The sequence below is a fragment of the Oreochromis niloticus genome, linkage group LG10, assembly GCF_001858045.2.
Source record: "Oreochromis niloticus isolate F11D_XX linkage group LG10, O_niloticus_UMD_NMBU, whole genome shotgun sequence".
In the NCBI taxonomy this organism is placed as follows: Eukaryota; Metazoa; Chordata; class Actinopteri; order Cichliformes; family Cichlidae; genus Oreochromis; species Oreochromis niloticus.
The window spans coordinates 32,197,469-32,217,141 of NC_031975.2; the positions used below are offsets into that span (position 1 = coordinate 32,197,469).

The 19,673-nt window shown below is 44.3% G+C and overlaps 1 protein-coding gene across 1 annotated transcript; it reads right to left on the reverse strand.

The window, feature by feature from the left end:
* Nucleotides 1–14,538: 14,538 nt before the first annotated feature.
* Nucleotides 14,539–17,821, reverse strand: LOC100707564 (odorant receptor 131-2-like). The gene has a single exon (XM_005457355.4). The coding sequence runs from the start codon at nucleotides 15,831–15,833 to the stop codon at nucleotides 14,871–14,873; it is 963 nt and encodes a 320-aa protein (XP_005457412.2). The 5' UTR covers nucleotides 15,834–17,821; the 3' UTR covers nucleotides 14,539–14,870.
* Between the last annotated feature and the right edge of the window lie 1,852 nt (nucleotides 17,822–19,673).

Here is a 19,673-nt window from a genome sequence, read left to right on the forward strand (position 1 = left end):
CCCAGCACTTCAGACTCAGCTGCAAACTGTTCCAGTGCGAGCTGGAGGCCATCACCCAACAAAGCCAACAGAACCACATAATCTGCGAAAAGCAGAGATGAGATTCTGTGACAACCTAAGTGAAAGCCCTGCATCACTTCGCTACGCCTAGAAATTCTGTCCATAAAAATTACAAAGAGAATCTGTGACAAAGAGAAGCCCTGGCAATGTCCATCACCCACCGGGAACGTGTCCAACTTATTGCCAGCTATGTGGACGAAGCTCTTGCAATGGTTGTATAAGGATCGAATGGCCCGTAGAAATGGGCTAGACACCCCATACTCCCGAAGCACCTCCAACAGTACACTTCGAGGGACACAGTCAAATACCTTCTCCAAGTCCACAAAACACACATAGACTGGTTGGGCAAACTCCCATGCACCCTTAAGTAGCCTTGAGAGACTACTTAAGGCTACTAGCCATAGCCAGAGTCCAGTCCTAGACGTAGTTCAGGGCCCGAATGGCCTGGGGGAAGAAGCTCCTCTGCATTGTCTCTGTTTTGGTCAGAGACAATGCAGGGAGCAGAAGCGTTTGCCAGAACTCAACAGTGAAAAGAGTCCATTGTTGGGATGGGAGAGGAAATCATGATCTGCCTGGCTTTGGTCTTGCACCGCTAAGTGTACACAGACAGCAGGCCAGGAAGATCGGAGTGAATCTTAAGATCGGAGGGTTCTTAAGAACCCTCAGCAGATGGAAGTCTCTAAGTCTTCTGAGGAAGAAGAGATGCTGGCTTTCTTGACCAGGGTGTTATGTGACAGGACCATGACAGGTCCTGAGTGATGTATACACCCAGGTACCGGAAGCCACTGGCATGCCACTGATGATCAGGTGCTTGTTTCCTCGCCTGTTTTGTACCAAAGTCCACAATCATATCCTTATTTTTGCTGATGTTGCAGCAAGAATAACTGGTGCAGTTCTCCTGACACCAGTTCTCCAGATTTGTAATCTCCTCCAGGTAGGCCTTCTCTGTGTTGTGAGAGATCAGGCCCATCACAACAGTGTTGCTAGCAGAGATGGGCAGTAACGCGTTACTTGTAACGCGTTACTGTAATCTGATTACTTTTTTCAAGTAACGAGTAATGTAAGGGATTACCATTGCAAAAACGGTAATTAGATTACCGTTACTTTCCCGTAGGAACGCTGCGTTACTGCGTTACTAAAACCGTGATTTTTTGCGAGAATGTCTCATGACAGTGACGTAAGCGAGTGCGACGTTCGTGACAACAGCTGTTCACAGATCAACAATGGATAATATATCGAGTGCGGGAGAGAGTATGAGCGTGCAGCGTTTAAGGCGTGGAAGTACTGACCTTATTTTGAGTTTGATTCCATAAAAAGTGACAAAAACATTAGTGTCCGTTGTGCGTGGGAAGAAAACTTCTTTTCACAGCGAAAAAACCCCTAAACTTCCAAGCAAGCAGCGAGTGCGCTACGACTGTAATGGGAAATTCACAGAGAAACTCGCGGAGTCTTCAACTGACCGCTGCGGCACACCTGCACCAGGGTAAACCTCCGCCTACCCCAGTCCTGCTTTACAGGTGAAAATAGAGCAACAGGACCGCTGAGTCTTTGATTTTATTTATTTTCTGCTGTGTTTTACTTGCATCTATTTGAAAGAGTGAGTGTAAACACAAAAAAATATTTTATTTTATGTGCTGGAATGTGCAGAAAATAGGTTTAAATGTTAAACAAATTTCTTCCAGTCAGAGAATGTTGCATATAATTAAATTTTTGCTTGATGCATAAAGTTAAAAGATTTAAAGTTTTAAAAAGAGACGTTTCCATTTGATTACATTTTGTATGATGGATTATGCAGAAAAAGTAGAATTGGGCTGAAAGATCTATCGCTTTATCACCTATTCAGGTTGTAAATTGTGTTTTTAAAAAGTAACTAAGTAATTAATTACTTTTGAAAATAAGTAATCAGTAAAGTAATGGGATTACTTTTTGGGGGAGGTAATCAGTAATTAGTAACTGATTACTTTTTTCAAGTAACTTGACCAACACTGGTTGCTAGCAAACTTGACAATGGAGGTGGTGTCTGATGTGGCTACACAGTCATGAGTGTACAGTGAGTACAGCAGGGGGCTTAAAACACAACCCTGAGGTGCTCCAGTACTGAGGGAGATGGAAGGGGAGACATGTTTTCCCACCCTCACTGATTGGGGTCTGTCTGTGAGGAAATTAATGATCCACTGGCACAATGATGAGCTGAGTCAACACTGGCTCTCACCCAGAACGTGACAATAAATATTCAGTCACATATGAATATACTTCACTTCATGTTTCATTCACTAGATTTATCATGAGGTCATTCTTACATTAACATCCATTTTAGCACTATCTATTTATGAATACTTTTTAAAAACTTTTTGTCTTTAAAAGTCTGTTTTAGTTTTTTTGTTTTGTTTTTACTAAATCATACATTTTTAAAGTTAGGCATTCTTTAGATTAGAGGCTGCTCAGTGGCTCTCACTCACTCACTCACTCACTCACTCACTATCCTTCCTCAAAGACACAAACACACAGTTTCCAAAGCTGTCTTCACACAAACTCAGTGTGAGGCTTATCATAGAGGCATAGTGCAGTATTTCTTCTTAAAAAAATAAGGAAGAAACATAAAAGGTTATTTGACCAGCTTCACCTTGAAACTCTGAATAACCTTAGCCAAAATTATTTTGTAGGCTAAAACAGTGTGATCATCGAACATTTTAGTGTAAAAAATAACAAACCCAATGGACACACAATACCTCCATGCTTATTTACTGTCCATTTCTTTCAGCCAGTTACTTAGACAAACTAGGCTGTTCAGATTTTCAGAGATAAGGGAAGCTCTCTTTTTTGTTACTATGTGACCTGCAATCTGGATTCTACTCTGTACAAACTCAGGGCCCTGTTACACTGGGCTTCCTCATCTGAATCAGAGTCTGAAGACAATGAAGAGAGGAGGAGGCTCTTTGTCTCTGCTGGCTCCCTCATGATGGCATCTTTACACTGTTCCTGTAGCAGGACCTCAAGGCTGGTCCAAAACTCTTCTCACTCTCCTCTAGCAAGGCACTTTAAATCCTTAAAGTGTGGGTCAAGGACAGTAGCTATCTCGAGCCACTGATGGTTGAGCTACATGTTGGGATAAGTTCTTTGTGAAGGCAGTCTTAAATTTCACCATGTAGTTTGAGTCATCATCGGAAACCTCCATGGTGTGATGCAGGTGGCAGAAAGCAGGTAAAATCACTGAACATGAGACATATGTCTCACCTCCAAGAAACTCTGTCACAAACCTGTAGTAGACAGTTCAAGAAAGTAATTATTAATCTATACAATAACTGTCAACTATAGAGCTTTTTGAAGAAACAGTAATGTTGTGGATTTTTATGACATATATCATCATTATCACCACCTTTATTTATAAAGCACTTTAAAACAACCACAGCTGACACAAAGTGCTGTACATTGGAACTGTAAAATAAAATTACATGAGATATAAATAAAAACCAAATAAGAGAAAAGTAAAATAATTAATTAAATAACTACTTCAATTAAAAGAGAAACTAAGTCTCACTGAGGTTAAAAGCCAAAGAATAAAAATGGGTTTTAAGATGTGATTTAAAAGTGGACAGTGATGGGGCCTCTCTAACGTGCAAGGGTAGATTATTCCATCACTTAGGAGCCACGATAAAGAAGGTCCTGTCCCCTCTGAGCTTCCTCCTGGATCTCGGTACCTCGAGGAGCAGCTGGTCAGCTGACCTGAGAGACCAACAGGGTGTGTGATGATGAAGAAGCTCAGAGAGGTAAGGCGGGGCAAGACTGTGAAGGCATTTAAAAACAAACATGAAAATTTTAAAATGAACTCTAAAAGACACAGGCAGCCAGTGCAGTGAGGCCAGCACAGGGGTTATGTGCTCTCTTTTACGAGTTCCTGTTAGGAGTTGTGCAGCCGCATTTTGTGAAAATGTGAAACCTGCTGTGAGGACAATTAAAGTGTGGCCAGAGGGGACAGACGCAGTGCTCCAGGACAGATTTAAAAACACAGCCTGGAATATGTTCACCCACACAGACCTGGACCAGTACGCCTCATCTGTACTGGATTACATCTCCGAAACCACAGACAGTGTCACCACCCAGAAACGGATCACCATGTACCCCAACCAGAAGCCTTGGATGAACCGGGATGTTCGTCTCCTCCTGAAGGCCCGCAACACTGCCTTTAGGTCAGGAGATGCACACGCCTACAGTACAGCCAGGACTAATCTAAAGAAGGGCATCAAAAAAGCCAAACACCACTACAAAAAGAAGGTAGAAGAACACTTCTCCAACTCCAACCCCCGACGCATGTGGCAAGGACTCCAGACCATTACAGACTACAGGACCACCAAACCCTCCCCCACATCCTCTGATGTCTCCTTCCTCAACGAGCTCAACAACTTTTATGCTCGTTTTGAGCGAGGGAACCCCACAACCAAAACAGACATGACGCCAGACCACCAACCTCTGACTCTCTCCCCCACCGATGTAGGAGCGGTGCTGAGCAGGATCAATGTCCACAAGGCTGCAGGTCCTGATGGCATCCCCGGGCGTGTTCTCAGAGCGTGTTCTGGGGAGCTTGCAGGAGTCCTGACAGACATATTCAACCTGTCCTTGGCCCACGCTGTGGTACTGGCCTGCTTCAAATCCACCTCCATCGTCCCAATACCCAAAAACTCCAACCCATCTAGCCTCAATGACTACCACCCAGTAGCCCTCACCCCCATCATCACTAAGTGCTTAGAGCAGCTGGTCTTAGCACACTTCAAATCCTGTCTCCCCCCCACCCTGGACCCCCACCAATTTGCATACCGCCAGAACAGGAGCACAGAGGATGCAGTCTCCATCGCACTGAACTCTGTCCTCTCACACCTGGACAACAACAACACCTACGCCAGAATGCTGTTTATAGACTTCAGTTCAGCGTTCAATACAATCCACCCCTCACAACTCATCAGGAAACTGACAGACCTGGGCATCAGTTCCCTCATCTGCAAATGGTTACTGGACTTCCTGACCAACCGCCCCCAACATGTCCGACTGGATAACCGCTGCTCACCAACAATCACAATGAACACCGGTGTACCACAAGGCTGTGTGATGAGCCCTTTCCTCTGCTCCCTCTTCACCCATGACTGCAGACCTGCTGATGGTTCCAACACCATCATTAAGTTTGCAGATGACACCACGGTGATTGGCCTCATCAGTGACAACGATGAGACTGCCTACAGGGAGGAGGTGGATCGTCTGGCTGAGTGGTGCAACAGAAACAACCTGCTGCTTAACACTGAGAAGACCAAGGAGCTCATCGTGGACTACAGGAGGAATGCTGACCCACATCCACCCATCCACATTAAGGGGACGGCTGTGGAGCGTGTGAGCAGCTTCAAGTTCCTGGGTGTCCACATCACTGAGGATCTCATCTGGACGACCAACTGCTCCAAGCTGGTCAAGAAGGCTCACCAGCGCCTCTTCTTCTTGAGGACTCTGAGGAAGAACCACCTGTCCTGAGACATCCTGGTGAACTTCTACCGCTGCACCATCGAGAGCATCCTGACCAACTGTATAACAGTCTGGTACGGGAACTGCTCTGCCTCGGACCGGAAGGCGTTGCAGAGGGTCGTGAAAACTGCCCAGCGCATCGCCGGAGCGCCACTTCCTGCCATAAAGGACATCTACAGGAAGCGGTGTCTGAAAAGGGCTGGGAAAATCATCAAAGACCCCAGTCACCCATCACATGGACTCTTCACCCTCCTGCCCTCTGGGAGGCGCTACAGGAGCCTCCGGACTAAGACCACCAGGTACCGGAACAGCTTCTTTCGTACAACTGTCAGACTCCTGAACTCTGCCTCCTGACATCTGACCCACGTTAAACTCATGGACTGAACACACACACACCCACAAGCACCTACACACACACACAATGGACAACTGTACCCTCAAACACACAATAATAACATGGACTGAACCACCACTCACAACCACTAGCACTTTATCCACATATCTCACTTATCTTAACTGCACTACTGTATAGTTCTGTGTAAATAATAATTCTGTACATACGATAATTTTTAATCCTACAACTGTTTATAACTTGCATAGTTCATATTTCTGTATAGTTTTTTTTTTTTTAAATTTCATATTTATATCCTGTTCACAGCCTGTACATACTTATAGTTATAGAATATTCATAACATACTTCATACCGTGTACATTATAACATACCACAATAGACCCATTTCTGTAATATACTTACATATCTATATTATTGCTAATATATATTGTAATATATCTATATCACGGCTAAAACACTTCTGGATGGATGGAAACTGCATTTCGTTGCCTTGTACCTGTGACATGTGCAATGACAATAAAGTTGAATTCTATTCTATTCTATTCTATTTTGAACCAGCTGCAGACGTGAGAGCAATGACTGACTGACCCCCGTATAAAGTGAGTTACAGTAGTCCAGGCGGGAAGAAATAAAAGCATGGATCACTGTTTCAAAGTGCTGCCTCGAAAGAAAAGATTTTATTCTTGTCAGTCGCCTTAAATGATAAAAACTGGACTTCACCACTGCTCTGATTTGGTTGTCCAATTTAAAATCACTGTCCAACTTAAAACCAAGGTCAGTTGTTACGGCTGCGGCCATATGACCACTGTGTGCTGTCTTGTTCTGTCTCTCTACTGTGCTTAAGACTCTTTGCAGGTCCATCCCCTAATGAAGAGTAGCGAGCAGATGATTGGTCTGTGGAACACGTGCCCACGTTCAAAAAGCCCCTCTGACAGCTCCCGAGAGAGAGAGAGAGAGAAGCGAGCGAGCAAGCAGTTTGACAGCCGACGCGGTCCTGGCCCTGGTTTCCAGCCTATACCTTTGCTGTGTGTTTGTGTGAGCGTGTTCCGTGAGAGCAGCTCCTAGTGTATTAACTTAGTGCTTAGGCACCCATAGGCTGAAGCGGAAGGGGTGAGCCGCCTTTTTCTTTGGAACAGTTTTCTCCTGTTTTCCGGGTTAGGGAGCGAGGGTTAGTATTGTCATTTGTCATTCGCAAGACAGAGGAGCAGAAGATGATTCGGAACCGAGAAGGCTGACAGAGAAAGTTCTATCTGACAAATAAGACCTAAACCAATTAAGTGCAGTGCCACCAATACCCTCTACATCATTTAATCAAGACATTAGAATATTGTGGTCTACTGTGTCAAAGGCAGAAGTGAGGTCAAGCAAGACAAGAACAACATGGTTACCAGAATCACATGCCAGAAGAATGTCATTAAAAACCCTTAATAATGCAGATTCTGTGCTATGAAGGGTTTTAAAACCTGATTGAAAAACCTCAAGGATGCCATTATCATCTAGAAAATATTTCAGTTGACTAAAAACATCCATCCATCCATTTTCTTCCGCTTATCCTGGGCTTGGTCGCGGGGTCAGCAGCCCAAGCAGAGAAGCCCAGACCTCCCTCTCCCCAGCCACCTCCTCTAGCTTGTCTGGGGGAACACCAAGGCGTTCCCAGCCCAGCCAAGAGATATAGTCTCTCCAGCATATCCTGGGTCTGCCCTGAGGCCTCCTCCCGGTGGGACATGCCCGGAAAACCTCGCCCAGGAGGCGCCCAGGGGGCATCCTTGTCAGATGCCCGAACCACCTCAACTGGCTCCTTTCGATGTGGAGGAGCAGCACCTCTACTCTGAGCCCCTTCTCACCCTATCTCTAAGGGAGAGGCCGGGCACCCTTCGGAGGAAGCCCATTTCCGCTGCTTGTATTCGCGATCTCGTTCTTTCGGTCACTACCCACAGCTTGTGACCATAGATGAGGGTAGGGGCGTAGATCGACCGGTAAATTGAGAGCTTCCCTTTTACACTCAGCTCTCTCTTCACCACAACAGACTGGTGCAGCGTCCGCATCACTGCAGCCGCTGCACCAATCTGTCTGTAGTTCTCCTTCTCCCTTCTCCCATCACTCGTGAATAAGACCCCGAGATACTTAAACTCCTCCACTTGGGGCAGGATCTCGTCCCTGAAAACAATTTTCTCTTAAACCTTGGAAAGTAAAGGCAGCTCGAAAATAGACCTATAATTAGCTAAAACTGTGTGATCAAGGCCAGGTTTCTTAAGCAGTGGCTGCACTACTGCATGTTTGAAATTTGCAGGAACCACACCAGAAGACAGACTGCTGTTAATAATGTCAAGGACATACTGTCCTATACTAGGAAACATTTCTTTAAAGAATTGTGGAGGGAAAGGATCCCGAGGGGAACCTGTGGGCCTTATATGGCGGACCACATCCTCTAAAGTGGAGAGGGTCACAAAATCAAACTGAGTAAAAACAGCAGTGCAAGGGACAGAGACAGAGGGGTCAGAGTCGGGAGCTGTGATAAGAGCCCTGGTGGTGACCTTTTCAATAAAAAAGTTCAGAAAATTATTTCAAATCTCAGGAGAAACTTCCAAACAGACATTCAGTGGCGTATTAAGAACAGTGTCAGTGGTCCTAAATAACACACGTGGGTTATGACAGTTTGAAGAGATAATATTTGCAAAATATTGCCTTTTTGCCTATTTAACAGTGTTCTGGTAGCGATGCCAGCAGTCTTTGAGAATTTAAAATTATACATGCAGTTTATCCTTTTTCCATCTCTGTTCTGCTCGATGACATTCCCTCTTAACAGCACCAGTGCTCTCATTAAACCAAGGCTCAGGTTTAGCCTTCAGCTGCCTGGTTACATAGCCACATAGTCCATGATTGTTTGACAGCAAGAATGAAACCAGGAATTAAGATCTTCTGTGTTAGAGGAGACCAAGTCAGAAGGGCCACTGAGCTGATTAAAAGCAGCAGAAAACTACGCGGCAGTGGAGGGGTTAATAACCCAACAGCACCGGGCAGCAGTGCCAGATTTAACTGCAGTATGTGTAAAACCAACGTTGAATAACACAGGCATATGATCTGAGAGTGCACAGTCACAAATCTCCAAGTTAGTGACAGGCAGACCATATGACAGGACAAGATCCAGTGTGTGTCCGTGCTCATGTGTAGGGCCAGGGACGGACTGTACCAGGCTAAAAGAGTCAATAAGGCTTAAAAAGTCCTTTACCAGTGGCTTATCAGGACAACATACATGTATATTAAAATCTCCAACAATAAGAACACTATCATAGTTGGGCATAATCCCAGCTAAAAAATCAGAGAAGTCGTTTATGAAGTTCTTATTGTATTTCGGGGGGCGATAGATGACAGCGCAGAAAACCGGGTTTGTGCGACTCACCTCAAATGAGGTAAGTTCGAAGCTGGAGAACGAAGGCTGTAGAAAACACTGCTTACATTTAAAATCCTTTTTGTAAACAGTCGCTGTGCCTCCACCTCTGCCTGACGTCCGTGGCGAATTAAAATAGCAACAATCTACTTGTAAAAGTTCAGATAGAGCACTGGACTCACCAACACTCAGCCATGGCTCAGTCACACACAGAAAATCCAGATCACGGGAACTGAAGAAGTCCCGAAGAATAAAAGTTTTGTTTAAAAGTGATCTGGCGTTCACCAGGCCAATCCAATCCTGGCTGGAGCTGGAGCTGGTGCTCAGGGTTCAGGAGGTCCAGAAACCGGACGCAGCGATCTCAGGTTCCGATAATGTTGACAGTGTAGGTTTAGCCTGGGAGGGCATGGGCAGTGAGGCCGAGGAGCATCATCATCAAAGCCGACCACAGGCACCAAACAGACATCGACAGGATCCAGAAAACGCCGAGACACAAACAATCTTGGAAATAATCCATGTGCTGGTCGGAAAACAGCAGAACAATTCTTTAGATATATATTCAAGATTCAAGATTCACGCTAATGTGCAGTAGGCATTGAATACCAGTTTCAAGTTATTGTCAGGATATTATTGATGAGACGTGACAAAGACATGTGCAAAATACAAAATGTGCAAATATAATATAATTTAGATGTGTGTTGAGAACTATGTCATTGAGTGTGCAGATAAGCATATCGTTCCAAGGTCCAGTTTGAAGCGGATTTGTGTAAGTTTTTGTTGTTTTTGAGTCTTTTGATGAGTATTGTAGGTGTTTGTAAAGGTGTATGTGTATATCAGTTCTTTGGTGGTAGTGAGTTGAGGGCTCTGACTGCTTGGGGGAAGAAGCTCTTGCAGTGTCTGGTTGTGATAAGAGATTTCTTAGGATTTTGGGATTTTTATTATGTTATGCTTAAAAGTACGTTTCATTATCTAAATGTGTTTGCTCTTTTCAGTATTCAGCTTAAACTCTGCAACTCTGTGCAGACTCCTAAATGGGGAAGTTACACAGGAAGCCTGCAGTTCTATTTTCTCTCTTCCTGTATGTGCTCTCTGAATAAAGACTCTTTCTTTTTACTGCAGGGGGGCGAGTCTCCCTGAGTCTCACCCGTGTACACGTAAACCTGTCTGAGCATTTTTATTCCGACCTGAGTTGCAATACAGGAAAACTCCTGACATTTCTTGGTCCTTCGAGCCGGATGAGACACAGCATTTTTGTGTGACCCCACAGGAAAACCTCATCGAGTCCTGACGTCGTGAGAAGCCCACGCTGAAGTCTGTCGACAGCTCCTCTCTAGGTAGAGGATATAAAGTCCAGAGACGTGACATTCGGGTTCTGGCCAGCATTCTTATAAGTGGTCCACGGCGGTGGGGGTCGATGAGGTAGACCTGAGAGACCGGCAGCAACCAGGTGAATATTAACACTCTGAGACACCTCGCGTAAAACGTTTTAAAATAAAATAGAGCTCGTCTGGGACTGGTAGCTCCCCCGTAGTGGGTAAAGTAGGCTCACCCAGAGGGGCTGGTAGCATTTTAAAATAAAATAGAGCTCGTCTGGGACTGGCAGCTCCCCCGTAGTGGGTAAAGGTAGCGCGCGTATAAAAGTACTGTTTTGTTTTGTGTTGTTTTATTTTTGTTGGTGGAATAAGTTGATTTTACAGCACAATAAGGAGGCTGAACTATTCCACTGTTTTGTTTACTGTTGGCCACCCAAGTACTGGTGAAAAGAGAGAAACAGGTCGTGTTGACACCGCTTTCAAGAATAGCTTGAAAGTAGAAGGCCGTGTCAACTACCTCTCTCGATTCTCGTGCCAGAGAAGGTGCCGCAGTTGTGTAGTTGTAAAGTATTAAAATTAAAAGGATTAAAATGGGTAATGAAGCTTCAAAACTCACTGCTGACGAGCAGTGGTTAGAAAAGAAATGTCCAGGTGCCGGACAAATTAGTGCATATAGATGGAGAAATCCAAAGAAAACCTAAATGTCCCACGTGGGAGGGAAAATGCATTGACTAAATTATAAGAAACCCTCCAAGCAGAAATAAATACTGAAAAGGAAGCTAAAAAGAAAACAAAGCGTACACAAGAGTTGTAATATTTTAAAGCCTGGAAAGAGGAATGAAATGGAATAAATTAGGATTAACTGCAATTAGGGTTAACTTAAATTAAAGCAGAGCTTATCTGGTGACAAGCGTGATAATAGGAGATAATAGGAAGGTTAACAACCTGTAAACTGGTATTAACAATGAAACAAAATTGGGAAGAAAACCAAGCTGAATGAATAGAATGCGTAAAACCAGATAATTCACACAAAATATATCAAATAAAAAAGAGAGATGCATAAGGTATATTACGGCTGCGTCATTGTTCAGCCAAGGAAAATGTCTCCAGCTTGGGAAGGTGTGAAGCTGCAGATTCACACAGACCCGTGATGGATACATAATAAAATATAAACTAATATACTATTGTATATTAGTAGTAAAGTAGTGTATTGTGATATACTATTGCTGTTATAAAAAAGGAAAACTCCTGACAGGTTGTTACGGTTTTAATGCTGCGAAACCGTCTGCCAGATGGAAGGAGGGAGAACAGTGCATGTGAGGGGTGGAAAGTGTCCTTCACTTTGCTGTTCGCACATCGGATGATGTGTCTGTCATAGAGTTGGGAGATGGGTGGGAGAGTACCTCCAATGATCGTCTCTGTTGTCCTCACTATCCGCTGCAGAGACTTCTTTTCAGCGAGGGTGCAGTTCCCGTACCAGATAGTGATGTAGCAGCAGAGGACGCTCTCAATGGTTCCCCGGTAAAATGATGTGAGGATAGGAGGAGGGAGACTGGCCTTCTTCTGTTTCCTAAGAAAGTCAAGACGTTGTTGGGCTTTCTTCATGATGGTGGTGGTGTTCAGGTTCCAGGAGAGGTCAGCTGATATGTGCACACCCAGGAACTTCAATTCAATTCAATTCAATTCAATTCAATAAAACTTTATTGATCCTGAAGGTTGACCCCGAAGGAAATTGGGTTGACCATCTCAACAGCAGATCCGTTGATGTGCAGTGGGGTGTGGGCCATTGAGCTCTTCCTGAAGTTAACAACCATCTCTTTAGTCTTCTGAACATTTAGAAACAGGTTGTTATTCTGACTCCAGTCCACCAGGTGTTGGACCTCCTCTCTGTATTCAGACTCATCGTTGTTGGTGATGAGACCCACCACTGTTGTGTCATCTGCAAACTTGATAATGTTATTTGAGCTGTACTGTGCAGTACAGTCATGTGTTAGCAGGGTGAAGAGTAGTGGGCTAAGCACACAGCCCTATGGCGATCCTGTACTCAGTCTGAGGACTGAGTAGGTTTTATTTCCTATGAAGACGGACTGGGGTCCAGGAGACCTGGAACCTCTCCTGGAACCTGAACACCACCACCATGAAGAAAGCCCAACAACATCTTGACTTTCTTAGGAAACAGAAGAAGGCCAGTCTCCCTCCTCCTATCCTCACATCATTTTACCGGGGAACCATTGAGAGCGTCCTCTGCTGCTACATCACTATCTGGTACGGGAACTGCACCCTCGCTGAAAAGAAGTCTCTGCAGCGGATAGTGAGGACAACAGAGACGATCATTGGAGGCCCTCTCCCACCCATCTCTCAACTCTATGACAGACACATCATCCGATGTGCGAACAGCATAGTGAAGGACACTTTCCACCCCTCACATGCACTGTTCTCCCTCCTTCCATCTGGCAGACGGTTTCGCAGCATTAAAACCGTAACAACCAGACACTGCAAGAGCTTCTTCCCCCAAGCAGTCAGAGCCCTCAACTCACTACCACCAAAGAACTGATATACACATACACCTTAACAAACACCTACAATACTCATCAAAAGACTCAAAAACAACAAAAACTTACACAAATCCACCTGGGAACAAGATGCTTATTTGCACACTCAGTCACATTGTCACGTCTTTGTCATGTCTCGTCAATAATATCCTGACAATAACTTGAACCTGGTATTCAATACCACTGCACATTCCACTTTGTATTGTCTCTGTCCTGTCTTTGTTTATCGTACAGTTAGTATTGTATAGTTATCATTATAGTATTGTATAGTTAGTAATTAGTACCTTTTATCCCTTAATTTTACTGAAATTTCGCATGTTATTTATTTGTAATTTCTAGTTTGATATCTCTTGGAGATATATCTTTTATATACTTGTAAATGCACCAATTCTGTTTCTCCTTTCCGAGAAACAGAATTTCAGTACACTATATACTGTGTATACTCTTGTATTGACAAGCTCTTGAATGTTGAAGCAATATAACAAATAAGGAAATATAATAATGATTCTAATAACAGGCCCCTCACTTAGAATCTGTTAGGAAATGGCCTTGGAAGCTATATGTGAGAAGGATAGGATAGGAAGTCAGTGAGACACTGAGGAGCCACTAATCTAAAAAAAGAATTAATGTTATATGCTGTGATGGAAAAACACAGAGTTAGAGAGAAAAGTTGAGAAAAAGTATTCCTATGTGATTAAGTTGATGAAAATCATGTTGATGACCCAGCCGACCCAGCTTGCAATGGACTTTGTTTTTGCCGCAGCCCGAGAGGCATCCTGAGCTAGCTGGGTACACTGTGCATCTCCAGTCTGCGTTGCCTCAGCCAGAGGTCTCTGCACATGCTGGCTCTGCGCCTGTCTCCGCTGAGGGCTCCAGATTCACCTACTAAATCAGACCAACACTGACCACTTTCCAGGCCACTGACCATGGAACTTCCACGTGGCCGGTGCCCAGACCTGCACCTCCACCACTTTTCGCGTGGCTGGTCTTGGACCTGCTTTGCCTGCCTCGCTGCCACCGTCCTCCACGTGGCCGTCCTCCAGACCTGCTTTCCTACACAGCCGGACCCCTGAACTGTGTCCGTGCTGCCTCTTCTCATGTGGAGACATTTTTGGTTTTGTGTTATTGTTCAAGTCAAAAAGCAAATCCTTAAAAAAGGAACAAGATAAATGTGATTTGAATTAATTTTGTGTGAAAGCCACCTTGTTTTAAAAAAAAATAAAAAACAAACAAACATACACACAGCTCACTGTGTCGATGTGATATGTAATAATGCGACTATAACTTTTCGTCAATAAATAACACATTTATTGTGTGTGCTTTTCCCTGTCACCCTTGAAAGATTTGAAAGAACTGAGGAAAATGCTCAAGAATAAAATTTATTTAAGTTGTTGCAATAACTCCAAACATATTTTCTTCAGAGTGATATGAAGGAAACTTATAGTGTTGGTACAACTAATGAATAATGGCTTGTTTAAGGACCTTTCAAATGACAGACATTTGTATGCCAGGATCTTAATGAATACTGAAAAACAGTTACAGCCGAACATGATTTTTCTCAAAAGGAAAAAAAACACCAACAATGACCATTTAACTTCAGAAAATTAATCTTTCGGTTGTGTTGCTGATTTTTAAAAAACAGATTACAGTATGACAGAGCCTAGCAAACACAAAGACAGACTGATTAATGCTTTCCATGTTTGCTAAGGGGAGACCTTAGCCTTCCGTGTCACAACTGTGAGTTTCAGTTGACAACATAGATTATAAACGAGGATGGGTCTGATGGTCTGGTCTCTGAGACCATAAATAAGTGCACTCAAACATCTGGGGAGAATAATAAGAAACACATAAAAAACAATTTGCACAACAACAAGCACCCTTCTTGAAACAGTTTTTGAGGTGACTAAAAGTAATGCATTGTTCACAGTTGAAGAGAGGCTGAAGCCAAGCTGCACCAGATGCAGCAGCAGGGTGTTACGAGCCTTCAGGGCTGAAGCTTTGTCTGTGGAGGCCAATCTGGCTGCCAACATAACACCTATATAGGAGCAAGTGACTCCAACAAAAGCCGACACAAACAGAAAGCAACTGTAAGCTTTGTCATACTCATGAGATACAGGTGTGAGAAACATGAGAAATGTACTACAGAAGTCTTTCATCTGCAGACTCTGCAGCTCTTCAAATGGAAACTCTAACAGCAGCAGAACTCGAATGAGAATATTGAGTGAACAAAAGATCCAAATCATAATGATGGCCACCTCTGTGTTTCTGATGGTGATGATAGTAGCGTGCCTCAGTGGGTAACACACAGCTACATATCGCTCCAGAGACATCAGCACCAGAGTGAGAGGAGAGATTTCATTGGTGAGATTAGCAAACATGACAAGAATACCACAGACAGGATAAGGTAACGTTATTCTACAAATAGACATCATGTATAGTATCTGGCTCACTGCCATCTGTAGAGTGTCTGCAAGAATGAGGTTATACAGGAGAATGTAACGGCAGGTTTCACGAAACACTGATTTGCTCCTCAAGGTGAATAACATGATCACATTAATGCAGAAGAAAACACAGCATGGTAATGTAGTCAGGGAGGAGAGCAAACCCCTTTCTAGGTCATGCAGTCCAACAGAGATGTTGGTCTGAGACTGAGATATATCAGGCATATCAAAAATAAACCATATAAGAAATTAGATATTAACCCATTGATATCATTAGACAAGAAGAATGCAATAAGTTTCTATTATTTTTATATTCTGGTTTAAAACTCCAGTTGTTTACCTGTACAGGTAATTATCAGGCTTGAGTCTGTGCTTGGTCCTATGAAGGGCTGGTCTGCCAGGTTTGCCTGCATCTGTGTGTCATATATCATTTCTTTTACAGCACAGAGCTCATGTGACACAGTTATTTGTCAGCATGGTTAGCAGGCCAGAAACAGATGATGTAACCTGATTTCATTATTACTGAACATTCTTACTGGCAACAAACATTTATCACGCCGACTGATTGGTTCACACAGTCTCTCCACATGTGAACAGGGCCCCTCAGTGCCACACAGTGGCTGCTTGCTGCTCCTGATACTTAGGATGGGTTGAATGTAGAGAATGCACTTCTCTAAGAAGCTCAGTGTTGCATTCAAAATGTTATGTACATACACCAACTGTAGATGTGAACGTGAAGGTCATATCTCCATCTTTAACTAAGGCAGAATTATTGTGGAACATGTATTTTAAATGTAAAAATGTCAGAATTCTTAATGTTTAACCAAGAGTGGAGTACTTTAATGCAGGACATCACACTGGGAATCAGGTTAAAAGGGGCCTGGGTTGGATCCCCCGCACCACCACCACAGGCCGTTGCCACCCACCAACAGTGACTATTTCCTCTACTTTCTCTCTGCGGGTCCCGGTGACTACAGTTCCTGCACCCCACTCACCAGGAGCCACACAAATGGTGGACCTGGTGTGACATGTCCCCTGGTAGTGCTCACATATAGAGGTGGGACAGGCGTTTGTTGATGTCTGCCCTCCAGCACCCTCATTCTGATATGGACATACAGCATACTGCTAAAGTTCTAAAAGGGTACACGCCAAGCTATAGGGGACTCTGGCAGTATGAAGACCCTGGTCCGCAAAACCCTGTTTTGGTCCAGGCTTCTCTGGAGGCAGAGTGGATGAAAGTTAGGTGCGTGCATTGCGATGTACTTATATATTTACTAGTGTTGCTGGAAATCAAATATAAGGGCAAGAATCATAGTGTGAAGGCTGCGGCTAGCTTGCGCCTGACGCATTCCTTAATTCTGGGGAGAGATTTGCCCGGGTAAAATAACCGCTTGGGGCAGTGTGCCGGGATGTGTTCAAAACCTGTATTGATGTATAGTGTCTGCGTTGGACTCAGAGGTGCCGCAGGGTCATCCAGCACTGACTCCGGGGAGGAGAAAAGGCAGGGCCTTTTCGTAAGCCTCTGCTCACTCCAGCAATTACCTACTAGAGTACTCTTGTGATGTTGAGCCTTTGACCAAGTCATAAAAATTTGATGGTCAGATGGTGCACCCTGAAGGAGCGTGGACCTACACGCATTTGATATTGCGCAAAGATAAGCTTTATCGAGTGAGTCGTGACACTAGCACACATGAAGAACACACCCAGCTGTTGGTGCCTAAGAGCCCCAGGAATTGATTTTCCAGGCAGCTCATTATAACCCCATGGCAAGGCATATGGGATATGATAAAACTCTGGAGTGAATAATGGCTCAATTATATTAGCTGGGCATCGAGGCAGATGTGCGCCGATGGTGCGTGTCCTCCCTGGAGTGTCAGCTGGTTAACCAGCCAGCCATTCCAAAAGCGCCTTTGTGCCCCGTAGCATTATTGGAGGTCCAGTTTGAGAGCATTAGCATAGACCTCATCGGACCATTTCACCAGAGTGCACTTGGATATCCATTTGTATTAGTTCTGGTGAATTATATCACGAGCGCTGCTGTGCACCACTTAGGAAAGAGAGTTCGGCAGGTACAGTTTCAGGTCTTCTCCCACGATGGCATTCTGAAAGAAATACTGACTCACCAAGGCACATTGTTCATGTCTTTCAATTCTGTTCAATTCAATTTTATTTATACAGCACCAAATCACAACATCAGTCGCCTCAAGGTGCTTTATATTGTAAGGTAGACCCTACAATAACACATACGGAGAAAAACCCAGCAACCAAATGACCCCTTATGAGCAAGCACTTTGGCGACAGTGGGAAGGAAAAACTCCCTTTTAACAGGAAGAAGGGTCAGGGAGGGGCGGGGGCCATCTGCTGCGACCGGTTGGGGTGAGAGAAGAAAGACAGGATAAAGACATGCTGTGGAAGAGAGACAGAGATTAATAACAGATATGATTCGATGCAGAGAGGTCTGTTAACACATAGTGAGTGAGAAAGGTGACTGGAAAGGAAAAACTCAATGCATCATGAGAATCCCCGGCAGCCTACGTCTATTGCAGCATAACTAAGGGAGGATTCAGGGTCACCTGGTCCAGCCCTAACTATATGCTTTAGCAAAAAGGAAAGTTTGAAGCCTAATCTTGAAAGTAGAGATAGTGTCTGTCTCCTGAATCCAAACTGGAAGCTGGTTCCACAGAAGAGGGGCCTGAAAACTGAAGGCTCTGCCTCCCATTCTACTTTTAAATACTCTAGGAACAACAAGTAGGCCTGCAGTGTGAGAGCGAAGTGCTCTAATAGGGTGATATGGTACTACAAGGTCATTAAGATAAGATGGGGCCTGATTATTTAAGACCTTGTATGTGAGGAGCAGGATTTTGAATTCAATTCTGGATTTAACAGGGAGCCAATGAAGGGAAGCCAATGCAAGAGAAATCTGCTCTCTCTTTCTAGTCCCTGTCAGGACTCTTGCTGCAGAATTTTGGATTATTTGAAGGTTTTTCAGGGAGTTTTTAGGACTTCCTGATAACAATTGGACTCTTAGTTTTTGCTTGCTGCTTTCCAAGATGGCGCCAGTGTTCGCGGCAAGCCGTCTCCTCTGCTGTTGTTTGTTGTTTGTCGTCCTTCTCTCTATGTGCTGCCCTGATGTCTTCACGTTACTTGCCTATGATCGCCAAACTCTTTTGAACTCTCCGGCCCTTGGACTACCAGACACAAGATTTTAAATGGAGATCTGAGAATCCTCCTCCGCTCTCCAAGGACTTTCCTTATTACCTCCGCCGCTTACGTTCTACCTTCTCTCAATGGAAACGTTCACGGAGACGGGGTAAACGTGGCGGCATCCATGTTCGTATCAAGGCCTTTTTAAAGTCCCATGTTGTGACAAATGATCGCTATTCTACAAACGTCTTATCATCTATTCCTGCCCTCCGGGACCATGCTAACTTCAGACTGTTCTGTCATCGCTGGATTCGCTCTGTTGTACCTTATGGTTACCTGGACCTCCCAGCTGATCTTCCACCGGCTCGGTGCTGGGTGTGGTCCTCCAGAGGAGGGGTGAATCACGGCAACCTTCGCCTGCTGCGGTGTTCTCCTACTAGTAACAGTGTGACCACTCTCCGTATGGCCTTGCTAAATACAAGGTCACTGGCGAATAAGACTTTCGTTTTAAACAATCTTATTCTATCGTCCGGGCTGGATTTCTTATTCCTGACTGAAACTTGGCTTCGCCCCGGTGAGCTTTTTCCCTTCTTGGAACTGCTCCCACCTGACTACGCTTTTATTAGCTCACCTCAGACCACTGGAAGAGGTGGAGGGCTAGCTTCAGTTTTTAAAAACAAACTTCGATGTCGGCAGCTGCCCCCTGTTCTGTACCCCAGTTTCGAGGTGCAGTTATTGGAAGTGAACTGAGTCCCCTCCATCCTCTGCGCTGTGCTGTATCGCCCCCCGAAACTTATCAAGGATTTTCTTCCAGAATTTGCTGATCTACTGGGGAGTCTTGTTTTACGCTATGACTGTATACTAATTGTTGGTGACTTTAACATTCATGTTTGCTATGAGGACAGTTCGCTAGCTAAGGAT